Source organism: Lipotes vexillifer, unplaced genomic scaffold (assembly GCF_000442215.2).
Source record: "Lipotes vexillifer unplaced genomic scaffold, Lipotes_vexillifer_v1.1 scaffold567, whole genome shotgun sequence".
Lineage (NCBI taxonomy): Eukaryota > Metazoa > Chordata > Mammalia > Artiodactyla > Lipotidae > Lipotes > Lipotes vexillifer.
Genome location: NW_006776652.1, coordinates 1,628,027 through 1,652,110, shown reverse-complemented (window position 1 = coordinate 1,652,110; position 24,084 = coordinate 1,628,027). Strand labels below are relative to the sequence as shown.

Sequence of the window (24,084 nt, the reverse complement as noted above, 5' to 3'; positions counted from 1 at the left end):
AAAGAGTTATGGAGATGGATGATGATGATGACTGCCCAACATTCTGAATGTATTTAATACCACTGAAATGTTATACTTAAAAATGGTTAAGATGGTAAATTTTATGTTATGTGTATTTTACTCAATTAAAAAAATGGGGGGAAAAAAAGGATGAAGAGGCCAGGCAAGCTACTAGAAGTGGCAGGTGCAGAAAGGGCAGGCTGAGGTCTGGAAGAGTCCCCAAATAATCACTTGCTCAAGATAATTCTCCACCCTAAGATCCTCCCAATTGTGCTAAGAAAAGGGAAGTGGAGGAACTGAAAAGCAGAAAGAACCTATACTCTCACACATTGTAAACTGGCTGCCTGAAGCTTTTGATTCCAAAGGCAATACCGTGGCCTACTCCCTTCTGTCTCCAGGGTCGAACACTAGTCAGACCAGTCCAGCAATGTGAAGTCAGAGCCAGAGCCAGAGCCACAGGAGGAGCAAAAGGGGCTGAATTAACTACAGCTGAGTTTAATCTTCTCAAAGCTCAGGCCAAATAACAGATGAACTCAACATTAAGTGATTACTAATCATGAGAGCTAAAGCTAAGGCAAGTGTCAAGAATGTAGCTTGGTTTTGATTTTCACACATGAGTGGAAGGCAACACTGGCACTCAGACTCACATGTGGTCTAGGAGCTCAGATGAAGGGTATGGGCCAGAGAGTGATTCTCAATGTGTGCTCTGGGCTCCAATTCTTCCCCTTAGATGTTTTAGGGAGTGCACAGAGTCAAAACTAATTTCACAATACTACTACTATATTACTTGCCATTTTCACTCTAATTCGCTCATAAATATCCAGTAGAATTTTCCAGAAAGTAAATGATGTGTGACACTGCAATAAATTAAATGTAGGATATTCACTTGCCTTTTACTAACCCAAACATTAAAGCCATTCGCCAAAATGTAAAACATCACCGAACATTTTGAAAGTAATCTTTAATTTAAAATGTTATTTATGGGACTTCCCTGGTGGCACAGTGGTTAAGAACCCGCCTGCCAATGCAGAGAACATGAGTTCGAGCCCTGGTCCGGGAAGATCCCACATGCTGCGGAGCAACTAAGCCAGTGCGCCACAACCACTGAGCCTGCGCTCTAGAGCCCGTGAGCCACAACTACTGAGCTCACGTGCCACAAAAACTGAAGCCCGTGTGCCTAGAGCCCATGTTCTGCAACGAGAAGCCACTGCAACAAGAAGCCCGCACACCGCAATGAGAAGCCCACGCACCACAACGAAGAGTAGCCCCCACTCGCCGCAACTAGAGAAAGCCCGCGCGCAGCATCGAAGACCCAACGCAGCCAAAAATAAATTAATTAATTAATTAAAATAAAAAATAAAATAAATGTTATTTGTTATTAACTATATTGAGCTTATTATTTTAAAGTAAATTAAAAAACATTAAAAAGTTCTCAGTTTTAACTTCTAATATGGTAATTATTGATATATACCTATACAAACAAAACACTCAATAATATTTAAGAAGGTAAAGATTTCCTTAGACCAGAAAATTTGAGAACTGCTGGACCAGAAATATAAATCTAAATACAGATATTAAATAAAACCACAGATGAGATTAAGCTTGCCAACAAGGCTTCAGGTGGTGGACCAGGATTTCTAAGAAACCCTGCCACTGAGGACAACTGGAAAAGCTGGACAAAATATAAAAACATCTACCTGAAGGCAGTATCAGAGGAAGGATGGGGGCCCAGAGAAATAAGCCAGCCTTTCGAACCTGTTTTTCCCCGGCAGCATGTGTTGATTTTGCTGATTCCACAAGGGTACGTAAGCTAGACGGATGTTTGGGAGTGGTGCTTTTTTTTAAATCACAGCTTTATTGAGATATAATTTGCTATACCATAAAAGACACTCTTTTAAGGTATAAAAGTCAAAAGTTTTACATTTATTGAATTTTGCAACCATCACCGCTATCTAATTTTAGAACATATTCATCACCCCAAAAGGTAATCTCACACCCATTAGCAGTCATTTCCCATCGCCCACCCTAACCCCAACTCCTGGAACACACTAACATACTTTCTGTTTCTTTGGATTAGCCTATTTTGGACAAATAGAATCATATAATATGTGGTCTTTTGTGACTAAATATTTCACTGAGCATAATGTTTTCACAGTTCACCCATGTTGTATCAGTCCTTCATTCCCTTATGTTGCCAAATGATATTACATTACAGGCTATATCACATTTGTCCATTCATCGATTATATGGGTTTTTTCCAGTTTTGGCTATTATGAATAATACTGCTATGAACATTCATATACAAGTTTTGTATGGACGTATGTTTTCAATTCTCTTGGTTTATACCTAGGAGTAGAATTGCTGGGTCATATGGTAACTCTATGTTTAACATCCTGACGAAATACCAAACTGTTTTTCAAAGAAGCTCTACCATTTTACAATCCCACCAGCAATGTATGAGGGTTCCAATTTCTCCACATCCTTAACAACACTCTTATTATCTTCTTTATTTTAGCCATCCTAGTGTGTGTGAGGTGGTATCTCATTGTGTGTGCATGCTTTTAAACAGAGACCTTATTTTTCAGACCAGTTTTAAGTTTACAAAACACTTGAGGCCATAATACAGAGTTCCCATATACACCTTCCCCACCAACCACACACATAGTTTCCCCTATTGTTACCCTATTACATTAGGGTGGTGCATTTGTTACAACTAATAATGATACATTATTATTAACTAAAGTCCACAGTTTATATTAGCATTCACTCTCTTCTACATTCTATAGGCTTTAAGAAATGCATATCTACCATTATAGTACTTTTACAGCCCTAAAAACCCCCTGTGCTCCCTATTTATACTTCCCTTCCTCACCCTCCCAAACCTCAGGCAATCACTGATCTTTTTACTGTGTCCATAGTTTTGTGTCTTTTCCAGAATGTCCTATAGTTGGAATCATATAGTATGTAGCCTTTACAGATTGGCTTTTTCCACTTAAGTTATATGCATTTAAGATTCCTCCAGGGCTTCCCTGGTGGCACAGTGGTTGAGAGTCTGCCTGCCGATGCACGGGACACGGGTTCGTGCCTCAGTCCGGGAAGATCCCACATGCCATGGAGCGGCTGGGCCCATGAGCCATGGCCACTGAGCCTGTGCGTCCGGAGCCTGTGCTCTGCAACGGGAGAGGCCACAACAGTGAGAGGCCCGTGTACCGCAAAAAAAAAAAAGAAAAAAAAGAAGATTACTCCGTATCTTCCTATGGCTTGATAGCTCATTTCTGTTTACTGCTGAGTATTTAACTGTCTGGATGTACCAAAGATTATTTGTCCATTCACCTACTGAAGAACATCTTCGTTGCTTCCAGTTTGGGCAATTATAAATAAAGCTGCTATAAAAATCTTTGTGCAGGTTTTTGTGTGGACATATGTTTTCACCTCATCTGGGTAAATACTAAGGAGTATGATTGCTGAATAGTATAGTAAGAGTATGTTTAGTTTTGTAAGAAACTACCAAACTGCCTTCCAAAGTGGCTGTACCATTTCACATTCCCTCAGACAATGATGAGAGTTCCCATTGCTCCCCATCCTCACTAGCATTTGGTGTTGTCAGTGTTTTAGGTTTTGGCCATTCTAATAGACGTGTAGTGGTATCTTGTTGTTTTAATTTGCCATTCCCTAATGTTATATTGAGTATCTTTTCCTATGCTTATTTGCCATCTGTATATCTTCGCTGGTGAGAAGTCTGTTCAAGTCTTTTGCCCATCTTTTAATTAGGTTGTTTTCTTATTGAGATTTTAAGAGTTCTTTGTATATTTCAGATAACAGTATTTTATCAGGTATGTGTTTTCTGAAATATTTTCTTCCAGTCTGTAGCTTCTTTTCATTCTCTTAGTGCCTCTCACAGTGAGAAGTTTCACAGAAGTTTTTTTTAAAATTTTAATTAAGTCCTGTTTATCCGTTCTTTCTTTCATAGTGCTTTGGTATCAGAAAGTCATCAGCAAACCCAAGGTCACCAAGATTTTCTATGTTATCTTCCATACTTTTTAAACGTTTGCATTTTAAAGATAAGTTTGTGATAATTTTGAGTTAATTTTTGTGAACGGTATATGGTCTGGGTATAGTTTTTGTTTTTGTTTGTTTTGTTTGTTTGCATGTGGATGGGCAGCTGTTCCAGCACCATTTGTTGAAAAGATTCTCCTTTTTCCATTGAAGTGGCCCATGATCGTTTATCAAAAATCACTGGAATCTATTTGTATAGGTCTACTTCTGGGCTCTCAATTCTGTTATCTTGACATGTCTGTTTTTCTTTTTGTCAATACCATACCATCTATATTACTGTAGCTTCATAGTAACTCTTTGAATAACAGAAGTCCTCTGATTTGGTTCTTCTTAGGTACTGTGTTGGTTACCCTGTGTCTTTCACCTATTTAAACTTTACAATCTGTTTGTAAATATCTGCAAAGTAACTTGCTGGGATTTTGACTAGGGTTACAGTGAATCGATAGATTAATTGGGAAGAACTGACATCTTAACAATATTGAGTCCTCCTATCAATGAACATGGGATATCTCTCCATTTATTTAGATATTTGATATTTTTCATGAGAGTTTTAGAGTATTCTTCATGTAAATCTTACATAAACTTTGTTAGACTTACATCTAATGTTTCATTTTTTGGTGCAAATACAAATGGCATTGTTTTTAATTTCAAATGCCAATTGTTCATTGCTGATATATAGAAAAGGAATTGATTTTGTGTTTTTTTTCAGCAATTTAATTTTGTATATTTATGTTGTATTCTACAACCTTGTAATTCCAGCAGAGTTTTGTTGTTGTTGATTTCTTGAGATGTATACATAGACATCATGCTACCTGCAAAGTTTTTTTTCCTCCTTTTCGACTGTATAACTTTTACTTCCTTTTGTCTTTTTGCATTAGCTAGAACTTCCAGTATGATGCTGAATAGGAGTGGTGAGAGAAGAAATAACTGTCTTGTTCTTGATCCTAGGGGAAAAGTATCTAGTTTCTCACAATTAAGTACAAGGTTAGCTGCAGGATTTTTGTAGATGTTCTGTATTAAGTTTATGAAGTTCCCCCTATACTCCTAGTCTGCTGGGAGGTTTGTTGTTGTTTTTTGTTTGCTTGGTTTGTTTTTTTTTTTAATCACAAATGGGAGTTGACTTTTGTCAAATGCTTTTTCTGCATCTATTGACGTGATAGGATTTTTCTTCTTTAGCCTGTTGATGTGATGGGCCACACTGATTGATTTTCAAATGCTGAACCAGCCCTGCATAACTGGAATACAAACCACTTGGTTGTTGTATCCTTTTTAAGTGTTGCTGTTAACAACCACAAACTGGGTTGCTTAGAACAGCAGAAATGTATTCTCTCACAGTTCTGGAGGGCAGAAGTCCAGAACTGTGGTATCAGCAGGTCCGCATCCTTCCTCCAAACGCCCTAGGAAAGAATACTTCCTTGCCTATTCTAGCTTCTGGTGGTTTCTGGCAATCCTTAGTGTTTCTTCGCTTGTAGATACATCACTCCGATCTCTGCTTCCACCTTTCCAGTGCCTTCTCCTGTGTGTCTGTTTCTCTGCTCCTTCACAAGACCGTCTATGACTCTGACCAAACTTCCCTCTTCTTAAGAATACATCATTGGTTTAGGGCCCACCCTAATCCAGCCTAACCTCATCTTGACCTGACTGAATCTGCAAAGACCCTATTTCCAGATGACATCACATTCACAGGATCGAGGTGGACATGAATTTGGAAAGGCAGTACTCAACTCAGAACAGTTATGGTGTATAATTCTTTTTATGCACTGTTAGATTTGCTTTACTAATATTCTGTTGAAGATTTTTGCATCTATAATCATGAGAAATATTGATTTGTAGCTTCCTTTATTGTAATGCCTTTATCTAGTTTTCATGTGAAGTGGTACCTCATTGTGATTTTGATTTCCACTTCCCTAATGACTAATGATATTAAGCTCTCTTCATGTGCTTCTCGTCTATTTGTATATGCTCTTTGGAGAAATGTCTATTCAAATGTTTGCCTATTTTTATGCTGGGTTATTTGTCTCTTTGTTTTTCAGCTGTATATTCTGGAAACTATACCTGTACTAGATATACCAGATGAATGATTCTGTGCCATTCCATGGGTTGTCTTTTCACTTTCTTGTACTTTGAAGCACAAAATATTTTAAATTTGATGAAGTCTGATTTATGTTTTTCTTGACTTGCTTTTTGCTTTCAGTATCATATCTAATAAACTGTTGTCTGTTAAATGGTCACAGAGATATAAACCCATGCCATCATCTAGAGTTTTATAGTTTTAGTTCCTACATTTAGGTCTTTGATCCATTTGGAATTATTTTTTATATATTGTGTGAGGCAAGGATCCAACTTCATTCTTTTGCATGTGGATATCCAGTACTCCCTGCACCATTTCCTGAAAAGACTATGCTTTCTCGCCACTGAACGTCACGCTTGCAGAAATCAGTTTACCATAAGCACACAGGTTTGCTTCTGGACTCTCAACTGATCTCTACATCTCATTCCATTTCAGTACCAGACTGTCTTGTTTATTCTAGCTTTGTAGTAAGTTTTGAATTCAGAAAGTATGAGTCCTTCAATTTTCTTCTTTTTCAAAATTGTTTTGCCTATTCTGGAATTTTTCACATTTCCATATGAATTTGAAAATCAATTTGTCTATTTCTGCAAAAAAAAAAGTTAGACTTTTGATATGTATTTCCTTGAGTCTGTAGATTAATTTAAGGAGTACTACCATTTTAACAATATTAAGTCTTGAATATGGGTTGTCTTTCCTTTTGCTTAGGTCTTCTTCAATTCTTTCAACAATGTTCTGCAGTGTTCAGTATATTTTTTGCACTTCTTTTGTTAAACATTTTCCTACATAGTTCTCTTTTATGCTGTCATAAATGGAATTATTTTAATTTCATTTCTGGATTGATCATTGCTAGTGTAAAGAAATAGTTGACTATTGTACAGCAGTCTCGTATCCTCAACCTTGCTGAACTCTTTTACTAGCTACAATAGAGTGTGTTTATTCTTTAGGGTTTTCTATATGTAAGATAATGTCAAATAGAAACAGACATAGTTTAACTTCTTCCTTTCCAGTCTGGATGTCTTCTGCAGTTTTCTTGTGATATTTTTGTTTAGCTTTTAGTATCAAGGTAATATTGGCCTTATGGTATGAACTGGGAAGTGTTCCCTCCTTTCCTATTTTTCGGAAGAGTTTGTGAAAGAGTATTAATTCTTTAAATGTTCGGTATAACTAAAAAGTTTTGATAGTTTGTGCCCTTCTTGGAGTTTGTCCATTTCACTTAGGTTACCTAATTTCTTGGCATACAGCCATTCATACATAGTATTTTCTTAAAAATCCTTTTTTTTATTTCTGTAAGGTCAGTAGTGTAGTCTTTTTCATTCCAGATTTTAGTATCTGATCTTCTCTTTTTCATGGGTGGTCTAGCTAAAGGCTTATCAATTCTGTTGATCTTTTCAAATAATCAATTTGTGGTTTATTGATTTTCTCTGTTGTTTTTCAATTTTGCATTTCATTTCTCTATGCTATAATCTCTATCAATTCCTTTTTTCTTGCTTTGAGTTTAGTTTGCTCTTCTTTTTCTAATTTCTTAAGGTGGAACTTGGGCTATTTGGAGATTTTTCTTCTTTTTTATTATAGGTGTTTACAGCTATAAATTTTCCTTCTAAGCACTTCTTTACATACATCCACGAGTTTTGGTATGTTTTGTCTTTATTTTCATTTATCTCAAAGCATTTTCTAATTTCCCTTTTGATTTCTTCTTTGACCTCCTGGTTACTTGGGAATATTGTTTAATTTCCATATAGTTGTGACTTTCCCAAATGTCCCACATATTATATTCTAATTTCATTCTATTGTGGTTTCAGAACATATTTTGCATGATTTTAATCCTTTAAGATGTACTGAGTCTTGTTTTATAACCTGACATATGTTCTATCATGGAGAATGTGTCATGCACATTTGACAAGAATGTGTGTTCTGTTGGTGTGTGTTCTGTAGATGTCTGTTAGGTTGAGTTGGATACACAGAGTTGTTCAAGTATTTTATTTCCTTGTTGATCTTATTTCTAACTGTTCTATCCATTATCAAAAATGAACTTTTTAAATCTCCATCTATTACTGTAGAATTGTCTATTTCTCCTTTCACTTATGTTAGTTTTTGTTTCATATATTTTTGGATGTATGATGTTAGTTTCATATATGTTTATATTTTATGAATTCCTCATGGATTGACCCTTTTGCCATTACTAAATGTCCTTTCTTGTCTTTAGTAAGAATTGTTATCTTAAAGTCTGTTTTGCCTGTTATTAGTATAGCTACTCCAGCTCTCTTTTGGTTTATCTTGTTCCATTCTTTTACTTTCAACCTCCTGTGTCTCTGAAACTAAAATATGTCTCTTGGAGAAAGCATATCTTCATATTTTCACTTAATCCAAGTTGCTAATCTCTACCTTTGGTGTTTAGTCCATTTACATTTAATGTAATTACTGATACGGTAAGATTTACATCTGCCATTTTACTATTTTTTTCCACATGCCTTATATCTTTTTTGTCCCTCTATTCTTCCTCAACTGCCTTAATTTGTATTAAATAGACATTTTCTAGTTACCATATTAATTCCCTTGTCATTTCTTTTCTTTTATTTTTCATAGTTATTTTCTTAGTCTTTCACCTGGCGATTACAATTAACATATTAACTTATAACAATCTCATTTGGTCAGTTAATACAAAATTTTTTTTAAAGATTCTTTTAAAGATTTAAACCACTGGTGGCGCAGTGGTTAAGAATCCACCTGCCAATGCAGGGGACACGGGTTTGAGCACTGGTCCAGGAAGATCCCAAACGCCGCAGAGCAACTAAGCCTGTGAGCCACAACTACTGAGCCTGAGCTCTAGAGTCCATGAGCCACAACTACTGAGCCTGTGTGCAACAGCTACTGAAGCCCGCAGACCTAGAGCCCGTGCTCTGCAACAAGAGAAGCCACCACAGTGAGAAGTCCATGCACCACAATGAAGAGTAGCCCCCGCTCGCCGCAACTAGAGAAAGCCCCCCACGTACAGCAGTGGAGACACAATGCAGCCAAAAATAAGTAAATAAATAAATTTATTTATTTTTTAAAAAGATGATTTATTATTTAGTTATTTTATTTATTTTATTTCTTTTTGGCTGTGTTGGGTCTTAGACGTGGGATCTGTCGTTGCACCGGTGTGCGGGCTCTTCATTGTGGTACACGGACTTCTCTCTACTTGTGGTGTGCAGGTTTTCTCTTCTCTAGTTGTGGCACACAGGCTCCAGGGCACGTGGGCTCTGCAGCTGTGGCACACGGGTTCCAGAGCATGTGGGGTCTGTAATTTGCGGCACATGGGCTCTAGTTGAGGTGCGCGCGAGCTCAGTAGTTGTGGCATGTGGGCTTAGCTGACCTGTGGCGTGTATGATCTTAGTTCCCTGACGGGGGATAGAATGTGCGTCCCCTGCATTGTAAGGCAGATTCTTTACCACTGGACCACCACGGAAGTCCCAATACAAAATTAATTTTGGTATTATTCAAAAACTTTGCTCCTATTATGGCTCCATTCCCTCCCCTCTACTTTGTGCCTTTACTGTCATACAAATTATATCTTTATACACTGTATGCACATCCACTTAGATTTATAATTACCACTTTATGCACTTGTCTCTTAAGACACAGACTAGAAGAAAAATTACAAACAAAAATATATTTTTGCTCTCTTTATGTTTACCTATATAGTTACCTTTCCTGGTGGTACTTACTTCTTCATGTGGATACAAATTACTGTCTAGTGTCATTTCATTTCTACCTGAAGGACTCCCTTAAGTATTTCTTGTAGGACAGGTCTGCTAGTGACAAATCCCCCTAGTTTTTATCTGAGAGTCTTACTTTCTCCATTAAAAAATGTGATATGTAAATCACATAAAATTCACCATTTCAAAGAGTATAATTCAGTGGTTTTAGTATACTCACAAAATTATATACCTATCAACACTACCTAATTCCATAATATTTTCAACACCCCCAAAAGAACCCTATACCCATTAGCAGTTACTCCCTATTCCTGCCAGCATCCTCAATGCCTGGAAACCAGTAATCTCTTTTCTGTCTCTACAATTCTTCCTATTCTGGATATTTCATAGAAATGGAATAATATAAATATGTGGCTTTTTATGTCTAGCTTCTTTCACTGAGCATAATATTATTGTCAAGGTTTCTCCTTTATTTCTGAACAGCAGCTTTTCTGGCTATACAATTCTTATTCAAACTTCTTTTTCTTCCAGCATTTGGAATATGTCATCCCATTGCCTTCTGGCCTCCATGATTTCTGATGAGAAGTCAGTTCTTAATCTTATTGAAGATGCCTTGAACATAATGAGCGGCTTTCTCTTGGTGCTTTCAAGATGCCCTCTTTGTCTTTTAGCAGTCTTACTTGGTTCTGTCTAGGTATGGGTATCTTTGAGTTTTTCCTACTTAGTGTTCGTTAGGCTTCTTGGATGAACTGATTCCCTTCTTTATTAATTTTGGAAATTTTTGGCTATTATTCCTTCCAATGTCCTTTGTTCCCAATTCTCTCTCACTACTCCCCTTCTGGGAATCACATTATGTTTATATTGCTATGGCTGATGGTGTCCCACAGTTCTCTGAGCCTCTGTTAATTTTCCTTATTTTTTTCTTTCTTTTCTTCACACTCAATAATCTCAACTGACCTATCTTCAAATTCGCTAGTTATTTCTTCTGCTTAACCCAATCTGATGTTAGGCCCCTCTACTGAAATGTTCATTTATTACATTTTAGAAGTCCAGAATTTCTATATGATTCTTTAAATATTTTTTAAAAATTTATTTATTCAGATAATCCACACACCATATAATTCATCAATTTAAAGTGTAAAATTCAATGTTTTTTAGTATATCCACAGACATGTACAACCATCACCACAATCGATTTTATAACATTTTCATCACCTCAACAATAAGCCCACACTCTTAAACTACCACCATTCTACCCACCTATTCTCTCCCCAACTTAGCCCTAAGCAACCACTGACCTACTTTCTGTTTCTGTAAACTTCCCTGTTCTGAACATTTCTTATGAATGGAATCGTATAAAACGTGGTCTTTTATGACTGGCTTCTTTCACTTAGCATAACATTTTCAAGGTCCAAGTATTGCTTGCTATTTGTTTCACCTGTTCTATATTCTTTTTCTTTCTTCCTTAAAAAAATTTTTATTTTCTCTTCTCTCATTTTGATTGTTACATAACTCTTTTTTCATTCTTTTAGTGGCTACCCTAGAAATTACAACATAGCTCTTTAGTGTATCGAAGTGTAATATAAATTAGTACTTTCACCTTTTCCTCAACAATTCAAGAAACTAAAGGCACTGGAACTTCATTCACTTCTTCCAGATATACGTGCTATTACTGTCATCAATTTGAAATTCATACACACAAATGAATATATATTCACTCAAAAACATTACTATTTTAGATGGTACGTATTCATTTAAATTTATCCCCATACTTGGCACTTTTATTCCTGTATTTATTCCTTTAACCATTTCTAAGTGTTTTCTGGGATAATTTTCCTTGTAGGTGAAAAATGCTCTTTTGTATTTTCCTTCAGTGCAAATCTGCCAGTGACAAGCATTCTCAATTTTTTATTTGCCACAAAGTGTCTTTTTTCACCTTATTAGAAGTTAATTTTAGTGGATATTGGATTCTATATTGGTAGTTATTTTCTTGCAGCATTTTGTAGCTATTATTTTATTATCTTGTGGCTTAAACTGTTTCTTTTGACTAGTTCACTATTAGTCAATTTGTTGCTCCTTGAAGGGTAACCTCTTTTATTTTCCTTTGACTTGCCTTAATATGTATATATATATTTGTCTTTACTTTCAACAGTTTTACTATAATGTGCCTAAGTGTACTTTTCTTTTTATATCTTGCTTGGGATTTGTTGGATTTCTCGTATCTGTGACTTAATGTATTCTAACACTTTTGGAATATTCTTTACCATTGTTTTTCTGCCCTCTGCTCTCTCTAACCTCCTTCTGGACCACTTATGTGTATAATATATTTTAACTCCATAACTCCCATGTCTGTTGCCTTGTTATACTTTCTAACCCTCCGTATCTCAGTGTAGTTTCATTATTTTCTTCTTACCTATCTTTCAATTGTCTCTTAATTTCCTCAATTAAGTCTAAACTACTGTTGCCCACTGTTATGCACAGAGCTGTGTTTCTCCAAAATTTGTGTTGAAGTCCTAACCTGCCATACCCAAAATGTGACTGTATTTGGAAACTGATATTTAGAGAGGTTATTCAGTTTAAAAAAGGTCACTGGGGTGGGCCCTAATCAAATATGACTGGTGTCTTTCTAAGAAGAGGAGACTGGGACATAGACACACATGCAGTAAAGACCATGTGACACAGAGAGAAGACAGCGATCTATAAGACAAGGAGAGAGGCCTCAGGAGAATCCAACCCTGCCAGCACAACATCTTGATCTTGGACTTCCCATCCCACAGATCTGTGAGGAAATAAATTTTTATTGCTTAAGCTGTTGTTTTGGCAGCCCTAGCAACCTAATACACCCATTCACTAAGAGTTTAATTTTGGTTATTATAATTTTTAGTTCTAGAAATTTCAATTTTTCCCCAGTTTCCAATTGTTTGCTAAAATTCTTAATGTTGTCTTCCATTTCTCTGAACTTAAGTGTAGCTATTTTAAAATGTGTCTGACTACTCATCTATCTGAATCCTCTGTGCATCTGGATCAGTTATCTGTTGGCTTTCTTAGTTTCTCAGTCCCTTCATTTAAAACTCTCTTGTAGTTTTGGTTATTATTTATTGATTGCTAGATACTGCAGAAAAATCTGATGCCCAGGATAATGTTATCTTCCTTCAGAGGGTTTTTATTTGCTTTTGGCAAGTGGGCAGTAAAACTAGCAGTCAGAGTTCACCTGAATCCATATTCAAGGACTAGTATATTCAGAGTTGATCTACCTATAGCTCTTTACTCCTAGTTTGCAGCTCTTCAGATTCACAGCCCAAATAGTGGGGAGAAGACTCACTGGCTTGGAGGCCCTGGCCTCCAGCTTTTGATCCCTAAAGACTTCAAAAGTGCTCCACAGCTTTTCAATGTTTCAGCTGCCTCTTCCAGAATTAGCATATTTCCCTAAAGAAAAAGAACCCAAATGCAGCTCTCATAATCTCTCTGGGTTTCTGTCGTTTTGTATCTTCACCTACTTATTCTTCTTTGCTTCATTAACTTCTCAATTAAACTCAAGTAGATATACATATATATATATATATATATTCATATAATAAATACATGACATATGTATGTGTATACATACACACATATGTATATATGTAGTATATATATTCAAAAAATATACACACATATGTGCCTAAATGTGTGTATAATATAAATATATTCCTTTTTAAAAATTGCCAAACACAGCACAGACGTATCTCATTTTATTGTGCTTCACTTTACTGCACTTTGCAGATACTGCAGTTTTTTTTTTACAAATTAAAGGTTTGTGTCACCCTGTGTTGAGCAAGTCTATCAATGCCATTTTTCCAACACATTATTTTTTAATTAAGACATGCACATTTGTTCATTGCACACTTAACAGACTATAGTATAGCATAAACCTAACATTTATATGCACTGGGAAACTAAAAAATTTGTGACTCACTTTAGTGCAGTACTAGCTTTACTGTGGTAGTCTGGAACTGAACCCCCAATATCTCTGAGGTATGCCTGTATTTACAGTATTGTTAATTGAAATAACATGGCGCCTGGAATGATATTGTTCATACGGAGAAGATTCAAGTTTGTTTCTTCCAGGTGTCTAGAGTATTTGCACTATGAGAAACTTAGAAACACTAGCACGCTGGATCATCATATCTGATTCAAAAATTTAAAATAATTCAAAGATGAGCTGTAGTTTGCTTTCAATCACCCTTATTCCTAGAATAAGGGCCCCTTATTTTAGGGCCCTTATTTTGGGGCCCTAAAACAAAATGATGGAGGTTTTCTAGTGCAATCTACCCTTAGTGGGTTCTAAACTCTAATCACTGTCCACCTAGAAAAGCACTTGCACTTGACAAAAGCAGATTGTCAAAAGCACTCTTCAAGAAATATTTCTTGAATGAGAAAGTAAGGACCTCCAAAAATCTGTTCAACCATAAAAGCAACAAGCACACTGCACAAATGGTCAAAATCAACTTTTTTAGAACTGTGGAAACTAACCAGAGGCTTAAAACAATCTGAACAGCATTTATTCAATAAAATTGGCTGAATCTTGACCTTTGTGGTGTTTTAACTTGCTCTATTCATATTCCCCTTTCTCTGCAGTAGCTGTGCCACCTGCAGCCTCACTACCATGGTAACTGAGAAAATAATCTAGCAATCACTGGAGGGTGCAGAACATTCAAGGCATTTGAAGAAATCTTTGTCCCGTCATTAGCTGATCACTAAGCTAAACTAAGGGGAGATTTCAGTGGCTACACACAGTTTAGATTACAAAGATTACAGAATCAGGCCAGGGAAAGCATCGAAGAGCAACAACAACAATCCCTGGGGGTGGAGATCTGATTTGCAGAGTTGCCAACATTATATTAAAAATGTCTAGGGACTTCCCTGGTGGTCCAGTGGTTAAGAATCCTCCTTCCAATGCAGGGGACAGAGGGTGGATCCCTGGTCGAGGAACTAAGATCCCACATGCCACAGGGCAACTGAGCCCACGTGCTCTGGAGCCCATGCTCCACAAATAGAGAGAAGGCTGCGTGTCGCAATGAAAGATCCTGCATGCTGCAAAGAAGATCCCGCATGCCACAACTGAGACCCGAGGCAGCCAAATAAATAAATAAATATTTTAAAAAAGAAAGAGAGCTTCCCTGGTGGTGCAGTGGTTGAGAGTCCGCCTGCCGATGCAGGGGACGCGAGTTCGTGCCCCGGTCCGGGAAGATCCCACATGCCGCGGAGCAACTAGGCCCATGAGCCATGGCCGCTGGGCCTGCGCGTCAGGAGCCTCTGCTCCGCAACGGGAGAGGCCCGCATACCGCAAAAATTAAATAAATAAATAAAAAAGAAAGAAATGTAGCTTTAAATAAATTTTTTTAATTAAAAATAAATATGTCTAGCTTTCAATAAAAAATTATGAAACATGCCAAGAAATAGTAAACTACAGCCCATTCACATGAAAAACAAGTAGTTAATAGAAACTGTATGGGGAGAAGCCTGGACATTGGTTATATTAGACAAGGACTTGAAACCAACCATTTTTATTTTATTTTATTTATTTTTTAAATTATTTACTTATTTATATTTATTTTTGGCTGCACTAGGTCTTAGTTGCTGCACGCAGGCTTTTCTCTAGTTGCTGTGAGAGGGGGCTACTCTTCATTGCGGTGCACAGGCTTCTCACTGCGTTGGCTTCTCTTGCTGCGGAGCATGGGCTCTAGGTGCACAGGATTCAGTAGCTGTGGTACGCGGGCTCAGTAGTTGTGGTCTGTGGGCTCTAGAGTGCAGGCTCAGTAGTTGCGGCGCACGGGCTTAGCTGCTCTGCGGCATGTGGGATCTTCCCAGACCAGGGCTCAAACCTGTGTCTCCTGCATTGGCAGGTGGCTTCTTAACCATTGCGCCACCAGAGAAGCCCCCAACCATTTTTAAATAATGTTCAAAGATCTAAAGAAAACTACATCTAAAGACATTAAGGAAAATCTCACAAAGTAAAGACTACCAATAAAGATAGAAACTGTAAGAAAAAACCAAACAAAAATTTTGGAATCAGAATGTATAAGTGAAATGAAAAATTCACCAGAGGGGCTTAAGAGCAGATGTGATCAGGCAGAAGGAATAATCAGTGAACTAAAAGATAAATCAATCAAGATTATCCAGTGTGAGGGGCTTCCCTGGTGGCGCAGTGGTTGAGAGTCCGCCTGCCGACGCAGGGGATGTGGATTCGTGCCCCGGTCTGGGAGGATCCCACATGCCGTGGAGCCGCTGGGCCTGTGAGCCATGGCCCCTGAGCCTGCGCGTCCGGAGCCTGTGCTCCACAACGGGAGAGGCCACAACAGTGAGAGGCCCGCGTACCGCAAAAAAAAAAAAAAAAAAAAAAAAAAAGATTATCCAGTGTGAGAAACAAAGAAAAAAAGGAAGAAAAATGAATGCAGCTTCTGAGACCTGTGAGACACCATCAAGCATAACAACATATGAATAACTGGAGTCTCAGTAGCAGAGGAAAGAGAGAAAGGGGCAAAAGAGTGTTTGAAGAAATAGTGGACCAAAAATTCCCAAATATGATTCAAAAGTTAACTGACACATTCAAGAAGACTAAAACATACCAATTAGGATAAACTCAAACTTGATCTACAACATCAGCCCTTCCCTGGGTCTCCAACCTGTTGGCCTACCCTGCGCCAGCCTCCATAAATCACATGAGCCAATTCCTCAAAATACACACACACACACACACACACACACACATGCGCGCGTGCGTGCGCACACGCACACACCCCCTATTGATCTGTCTCTCTGGAAACCCTAATATAAAATTAGCACAGGACTTCACTGGTGGCACAGTGGTTAAGAATCCACCTGCCAATGCAGGAGACACGGGTTCAAGCTCTGGTCTTGGAAGATACCACATGCCGCAGAGTAACTAAGCCCGTGCGCCACAACTGCTGAAGCACACGTGCCTAGAACCCGTGCTCCGCAACAAGAGAAGTCACCACAGTGAGAAGCCCACCACTGCAACAAAGAGTAGGCCCCTCTCACTGCAACTAGAAAAAGCCCATGCACAGCAACAAAGACCCAACGCAGCCAAAAATTAATTAATTAATTAAAATAAAATAAAATAAAATTAGCACAGAGAAGGAGGGACACCATAGTACCAGAAAGAAACAAATTTTTTGTGTACTACTGAAATCAATTTGGTATTAATATGAATGAGACTGTTATAAACTAATATGCAGAAAAAGCATTTGATAAAAATCCAACACACTTTCACTATAAAAACATTCAGCCAGGATGGCTGAACAGAAAGAAACTTCCTTAACATGATAAAGTGAGTCTATGAAACACCCACAGCTAACATCATACTCAATGGTGAAAGACTTAAAACTATCCCCCTAAGATCAGGAAAAAGACAAGGATGCCTGTTTTTACCACTGCTATCAAATATTGTACTGGAAGTTCCAGTCAGAGCAACTAAGCAGGATAAATAGATAAAAGGCATCAAAATTGGAAAAAAAGAAGTATGACTATTTCTATTTGCAGGTAACATGATTCTATATAGAAAAATCCCAAAGAATTGGGGAAAAAAGTCTACTAAAGCTAGTTAAGTTCAGAAAAGTTGCAGGGTTAAAGATTAACACACAAAACAATTATGTTTCTATACACCAGCAATGAACAATCCAAAAATGAAATCAGAACTATTCCATACTCCGTAGCATTCAAAAGAATAAAATACCCAGAATAAATTTAACTGAGGAGGTGAAACACTTGAACCTGGAAACTACAAAACATTGCTGAAAGAAATTAAAGACAACCTAAATAAATGGAAAGACATCCTGTGTCCACATATTGCAAGAGTGAATATTATTAAGATGACAACACTTGCAAAGTGATCTATAAATTCAATGCAATTCCTATCGCAATTCCAAAGGCCCTTTTTACAGAAATGCAAGTGCCTATTCTCAAATTCATATGGAATTCCAAGCGGCTCTGAATAGCCAAAACAATATTGGAAAAAACCCTGGAAGACTCAGACTTCCTAATTTCAAAGCTAACTAAAAAGAAGCAATAATCAAAACAGTGTTGTACTGACATAAGGATGACATAGAGACCAATGGAACAGAACTGAGAGTTCAGAAATAAACTCAAACATCCAGGGCTAATTGATCTTTAATAAGGGTGCCAATACCATTCTATAAAGAATATAGTCTCCCCAACAAGTGGTGCTGGGACAAGTGGATAACCACACGCAAAAGAGTAGAGTTGGACCTCTACCTCACTCCACGTACGAAATGTAACTCAAAATGGATCAATGACCTAAAGGTAACAGCTAAAGCTCTAAAACTGTTAGAAGAAAACAGAGGCGTAAATCTTCATGACCTCAAATTTGCCAACAGAGTCTTAGATTTGACAGCACAAGGAACAAAAGAAAAAATAGATAACGGGACTCCATCAAAATTTAAAACTTTTGTGCATCAAATAACATTATCAAGAAAGTGAAGACACTCTACAGAATGGGAGAAAATATTTGCAAATCGTACATCAGACAAGAGTTCTGTATCCAGAATATGTAAAAATAAAAACAAAAACTCTTACATCTCAAAAAGAAAAAGACAAATAGATCAACTGAAAAACAGGGAAAGGACTCAAAAGGACTTCTCCAAAGAAGTTATACAAATGGACAATAAGCACATGAAATGATGTACAACATTAGTCATTAAGGAAATGCAAGTTAAAGCCATAATGAGATACCACTTCACAAGAGTTACAATTAAAAAAAGGAAAATAAGATGTGTTGGCAAGGATGTGGAGTAGCTGGAACCCTTCTATATTGCTGACAGGAACGTGAAATGGTGCATCCACTGTGGAAAACAGTTTGCGGGTTCCTCAAAAAGTTAAACAAAGAATTACCATATGACCCAGCAATTTCACTCCTAGGTATATACCCAAAAGAAATGAAATAGGTACTCAAACTAATACATATACAGGCATGTTCACAGCCTGTATTATTCACAATAGTCAAAAGGTGGGAACAGTACAAATGGCCATCAGTGATGAATGGATAGACATACAATAGAACATGATTCATCCATAAAAAAGAACAAAGTAATAATATAGTCTACAATTTAGATGAACCTTATAAACACGATCAATAAAAGAAGGCAAACACAAAAGATCATGTATTTTATGATTATCTCTATATAATATACACAAATCCACAGAGACAGAAAGCAGATTAGACGTTACCAGGAAGTAGGGGGGAAGGGTGAATGAGGAGTAACTACCTCCTTCCAGGATCAGAAAGTAGTTACCAGCAAGCAGATATCTTGGTGTGCCTACTCGAGCGGTACCTGGGTCCATGAAATGAGTGGACACTGAGGGCTGAAGCAATGAAGAAATGGGCTAAATCTAGACATACTTTTCTCATACCCTCTGAAGTGCAAAATTCCAATAAACTGTTCTGTCTGCCAAGAGGACAGAGAATGCAGATGGCTCTGGGGGCAGATTCCCTGAGGGGAAGGCCCCACACACAGTGGCAAATTGGGCTGACTCTGCAGCTCCAGGAGATTACAAATTGTTCCTGACAGAAACAGACACCTATTCTGGACTGGGTTTTGCATATCTGCTGGTAGATACAAATTCTCAAAATACTATAAAAGAACTAAAACAGAAGACACTATACCAATCTGGACTGCCAAGTCACATTTCCTCAGACCAAGGAACACACTTTCATCCCCAGAGTAACAGTTTGACAGAAAATTAGAATGAGCAACTGAAACATTTATTGTTTAAAATGAAGGGAATAAAGGTGTGAAGGGCTAGCTTACATGATTTTATGAGTGTGTACTCATATTCAACATGACAGGGGCCAAGGGAATGTCCCCACTAGATAAACTCCTCTCCTTTTCTGGGGGATCTAAAGAACAAGGGGTGGGGAAGGATGCTGCTATGACAATACATTTTTTTTGTTTTCCTCCACATGACGTTAACCCTCTTTTTTACTACCTGATGCAGTGGTTCTCGGACCAGGACTGCAACTTTGGGTGCTAGAAGCTGGGATGAACCATGCATTCATTTGCTAGAGCTGCCATAACAAAGTACCACTAACTGAAGTGTACTGTTCCACCATGCTGGAGTCTAAAGTTTGAAGTCAAAGTGTTGGCAAGGTTGTTTCCTTCTGAGGGCTGTGACAGAGAATCTATCATTCTATAACTCCTGGTGGCCTCATGTGTTCCTTGGCTTGTAGATGGTGCTCTCCCTGTGTCTTCACATTGCCTTTCCTCTATGTGTGTCTGTCTCTGGGTCCAAATCTCCTCTTTTCATAAGAACACAGGAATACTGGATTAGCGCCCACTCTAATGACCTCATCTTAACTTGATTATCGGCCAAGATACTCTTTGCAAAAAAGGTTACCTTCACTGGTACTGGGGTTAGGACTTCAAGATCTTTTTTTTTTTTTTTTTTTTTTAGATTCCATAGATATGCATTACCATATGGAATTTGTTTTTCTCTTTCTGACTTACTTCACTCTGTATGACAGACTCTGGGTCCATCCACCTCACTACAAATAACTCAATTTCATCTCTTTATGGCTGAGTAATATTCCATTGTATATATGTGGCACATCTTCTTTATCTGTTGCAACAAACAGAATGTAAAGTGGTTTGTATTTCCTAAAACTCTGTTTCAGAGTTTGATACATAGCCGCAACATTTCAACTACATGAGTCAAATGACAGGATTTTCTAAGTTGAAACTTAAAAACAGAAACCCGTGGTTAGGACCAAGAATGAGATTCCTCTAACTAATTTAGGCATCAACAGTTGGAATTTAGACCAAACAAATAATACAACAAGCAAGACCCATTCAGAAATGAGTATCATACAGAGTTCTGCTCCAAGTGTAGAAAAGTATCAGGAAGTTGGGAGATTTCCTTTTTTTTCCTGGAGTCTTACTGAGCTTGAGAAGAAAAGCCAATGGAGGAAACCTGCTAGAGAAGAAGGCAGGCGCTGATTCAGAGGAAGAGCTCTACTTTGCCCTCATATCATCTTCGCTGCATGTAAAGACCTCTTAGAAGAAGTTCCAGCGCGCTTAGGAGCGCCCCGCGGCCTCGCTGCACTGGGAGCTGTCCCTCCCCTCATCCATCTGGACCTTTCTGGGGCTGCCTGGGGAATGCGCAGCAGGAAGCCTTCCCTGGGCAGGCTTTTAAAACTGGGACTGAGAAAAGTAAACCCGTCTCTGAGCTCCTAAAATGCAGCACGTACGGCCTGTGGTGTGTCAGCAACGTGTTTCCCAGCACGGTTTCAGAGAGGAGGAAGCCGCTTTGCAGAGCCAAAGAGGGAAGCTGTCGTGGAGAAGAGCGAGGGGGCAGGCTGGGGGTGTTCGACTTGTCTGGGGTTCTGCTGTCTGTTGTGGCCTCTCCCGTTGTGGAGCACAGGCTCCAGACGCGTAGGCTCAGCAGCCATGGCTCACAGGCCTAGCCGCTCTGCAGCATGTGGGATCTTCCAGGACCGGGGCATGAACCCGTGTCCCCTGCATCGGCAGGCAGACTCTCAACCACTGCGCCACCAGGGAAGCCCAGGACTTCAATATCTTTTTAAGGGGGCACAATTCAACCCATAACAGTCCCTAAGCAAGAAACTGTAATTAGAGTTTCTAAGGGCCTAACGGGGTGGACTGTGCCTTCACCCCCTCAGGCAAAATTGAGGTTCACAGGGCACGCATCTATATTGCCTAGGAGGTGAGATAGCCCACTCGTTCTGACCTATGTAATCCTACCCTATGTGAATGGCAGTGGACTGAGGGGGAGGCAATTGCTAGACTAGTATTGCTGGCAGCATCCTAGCCCAGCACAGTGGCTAAACCTAATGTTCCATTTAAAGGTGGAAAAGTTTGGGTATAAATACAGCAAAGGAAGAATGGTAGTTGAGGATAAAGGAATGAATAAATGGTTGTGCAATGAGGAAAATACAATATTACATTGGTGCCTTAAAAGACACTCAGAGCAAGAGGTGACATTGTCTGTTAGCTCAAGTATACCAATGTCTGAAACGGCGAATGAACTGCTGCTTTCAGAACCTGACAATGTTGAACGGAAGCCTGCAAACTTAAGTGGCATGGCTCTGGGAGATATTTTGGTCTTACAATATAATGATGAACTGAACTAATTATTCATGCCTGCGTGGGTCTCTAGTAATGTGCCACTGCTGACTCTTATTTTTCAGGTTATGTCTACTACCACCCTGCATCATGATGTAGGGTGACCTTGTTGCTAAGATTCAACTAACCTTGTTGGTAAGATTCAACTATACCATGTATATAAGTCTTATGATAATACCAATATTGATAAGCAAATATATTGGGAAATTGGGTTAAAGCCTCCTCAGGATGTAATATAAATGGAAAAATTACTGGCCTGAGGAAGAACAGGACTACCTAACCACCAGCTAACTTCTATGCTAAAGAGTTTTGCACAAGTTTATTGTAAGGTACAAACAGTGCCTTATAATAGATGAAGGGAGGAAAGAGTAATTAGTACAGAAATATCAGAATATATGTAATGGCCTTATAGAGCATATCAGTTGTTTCTTTAAGTCCACCTCTACCTCACACTGGCTCCTCCAAAAGCCAGGCATATTCACAATGATACTACTACTTGGCTTACAGAATGCAGTGGAAGTGACGCTACATGGCTTTCAAGACTAAGGTATACAAGGCAACACGTTTTCTACCTGGCTCTCTCAATCTCTTCGAATGCTCAAGCTCTGAATCCAGCCACCATGCTGTGAGGAAGCCCAAACTAGCTCATGTGAAAAGACCACATGAAGGGGCCCAAATGGAGAGGAACTGGAGCCCACTGTGCCCTGTCCAACTTCCTGACAGCGAACATCATAAATGCTCACTGCATGTCACTAAGTTTTAGGGTAATTTACTACAGAACCATCCATAACCAAACAGTGTTCAAGTAATTTACAACCCAGAGGGAGAGATAAATAAGGATACAAACAACTAATAAAAGGCAGGATGTGATAATCACTACACAGAATGTTAACAGAGGGCCTTGGGAGAGGACTATAAAGAAATAAGTCTAGCTAAGGGATGGAGCAGAGGAGGGGAAATGAGAAAGGTTTCACAGAACTAATCTTTGAGCTAGGGCTGAAACGACATACACAACTTTGCAGGCAAACAATAGCAACAAGAAGAAGGAAGGTGTGAGTGGGGCTTCATAACACAGTAGCATATCACATGGACCTCTAGAGGGACAAAAATTTAACTTCTGGTTTACATAATCTCTAATACTGAAACAGTACCAAACCACTGGAAGGACACTATAGGAAACGTTATTCTAAAATGAAACAAGGTGGAGTTCTAGAGATTGACTTTAATCATGCGAAATCATTAAATTTCTTGCTGTTTAATCTCTATGCAAAGGGCTAACACTGAACCCTAAGAAATGAAAGCCACCTATCAGTGCTTCCTTTGATGTACTGGCCAAGGCAAAACCCAGTACCTTACTTGCTCATTGTTCCAGACCCAATATCAGCTTAATGACAGCAATTCTCCATGGTTAGCATTCTTTGGAGTTCTAGGGGTGATTTTCAGGGAGGCACTGGTCTTGAACTTAAATGAAAAGAACCAGCGCCTAATAACAGCCATAAAAAGCTGAGAAAATTAATAAGCTGCTTTAATTACTAAAATTTACCCTGACTTACCTGATTAGGGCCTGAAGATTATGCACACAGGCATCAGGCTGACAACCAGGGAAATAATCATTACTTACCAAATCAAATCAAAGCACTGAGCTCTTTAAGCTGCTCTGTACAAGTAGAAGCCTGAAAACAGTCCTTCTGAGCTGCCTGTCAGTCTGTTTAAGAAACTCACCTTCGAGTTGGGATCCCTCTCACTAAATCAGACTTCCTCTTAAAGTGATCAGGAAGGCAGTCCTTTAAAACCCTGATACTTTAGAACTGTTGTTCTCCTCACCTCATAGAACTTTTTCAAGGAGCCCACCAGGCACAGCTTCAGACTATCCACAATCTCCTGATGAGGCATCTGGAATACCACTCGTGAATACCATTTTGTGAGGGTGCTGGGAAAGAGGCAAGTAGAGAGAGAGAGAGAGAGAGAGAGAAAGATGAACACACACTCACAAAGGAAGGCCCACAGCTAAATGTCAGCATACACAGGCTTCTCCATGCACCAATCACACAAGTACCCAGCAAATGCATTTATGTTACATGTAAAAACATGCACTGATGTAGGG

General features: G+C 38.6%; 1 protein-coding gene across 2 annotated transcripts in view; it reads right to left on the bottom strand.

Moving 5' to 3' along the window:
• PIWIL2 (piwi like RNA-mediated gene silencing 2) overlaps positions 1-24,084 on the bottom strand; it is an 87,927-nt gene that overhangs the window by 5,182 nt on the left and 58,661 nt on the right. For both annotated transcript variants that reach the window (XM_007450575.1, XM_007450576.1), the window contains exon 19: positions 23,805-23,910. In XM_007450575.1, coding sequence (XP_007450637.1) covers positions 23,805-23,910 — 106 coding nt within the window. The remainder of the gene's footprint in view (positions 1-23,804; positions 23,911-24,084) is intronic.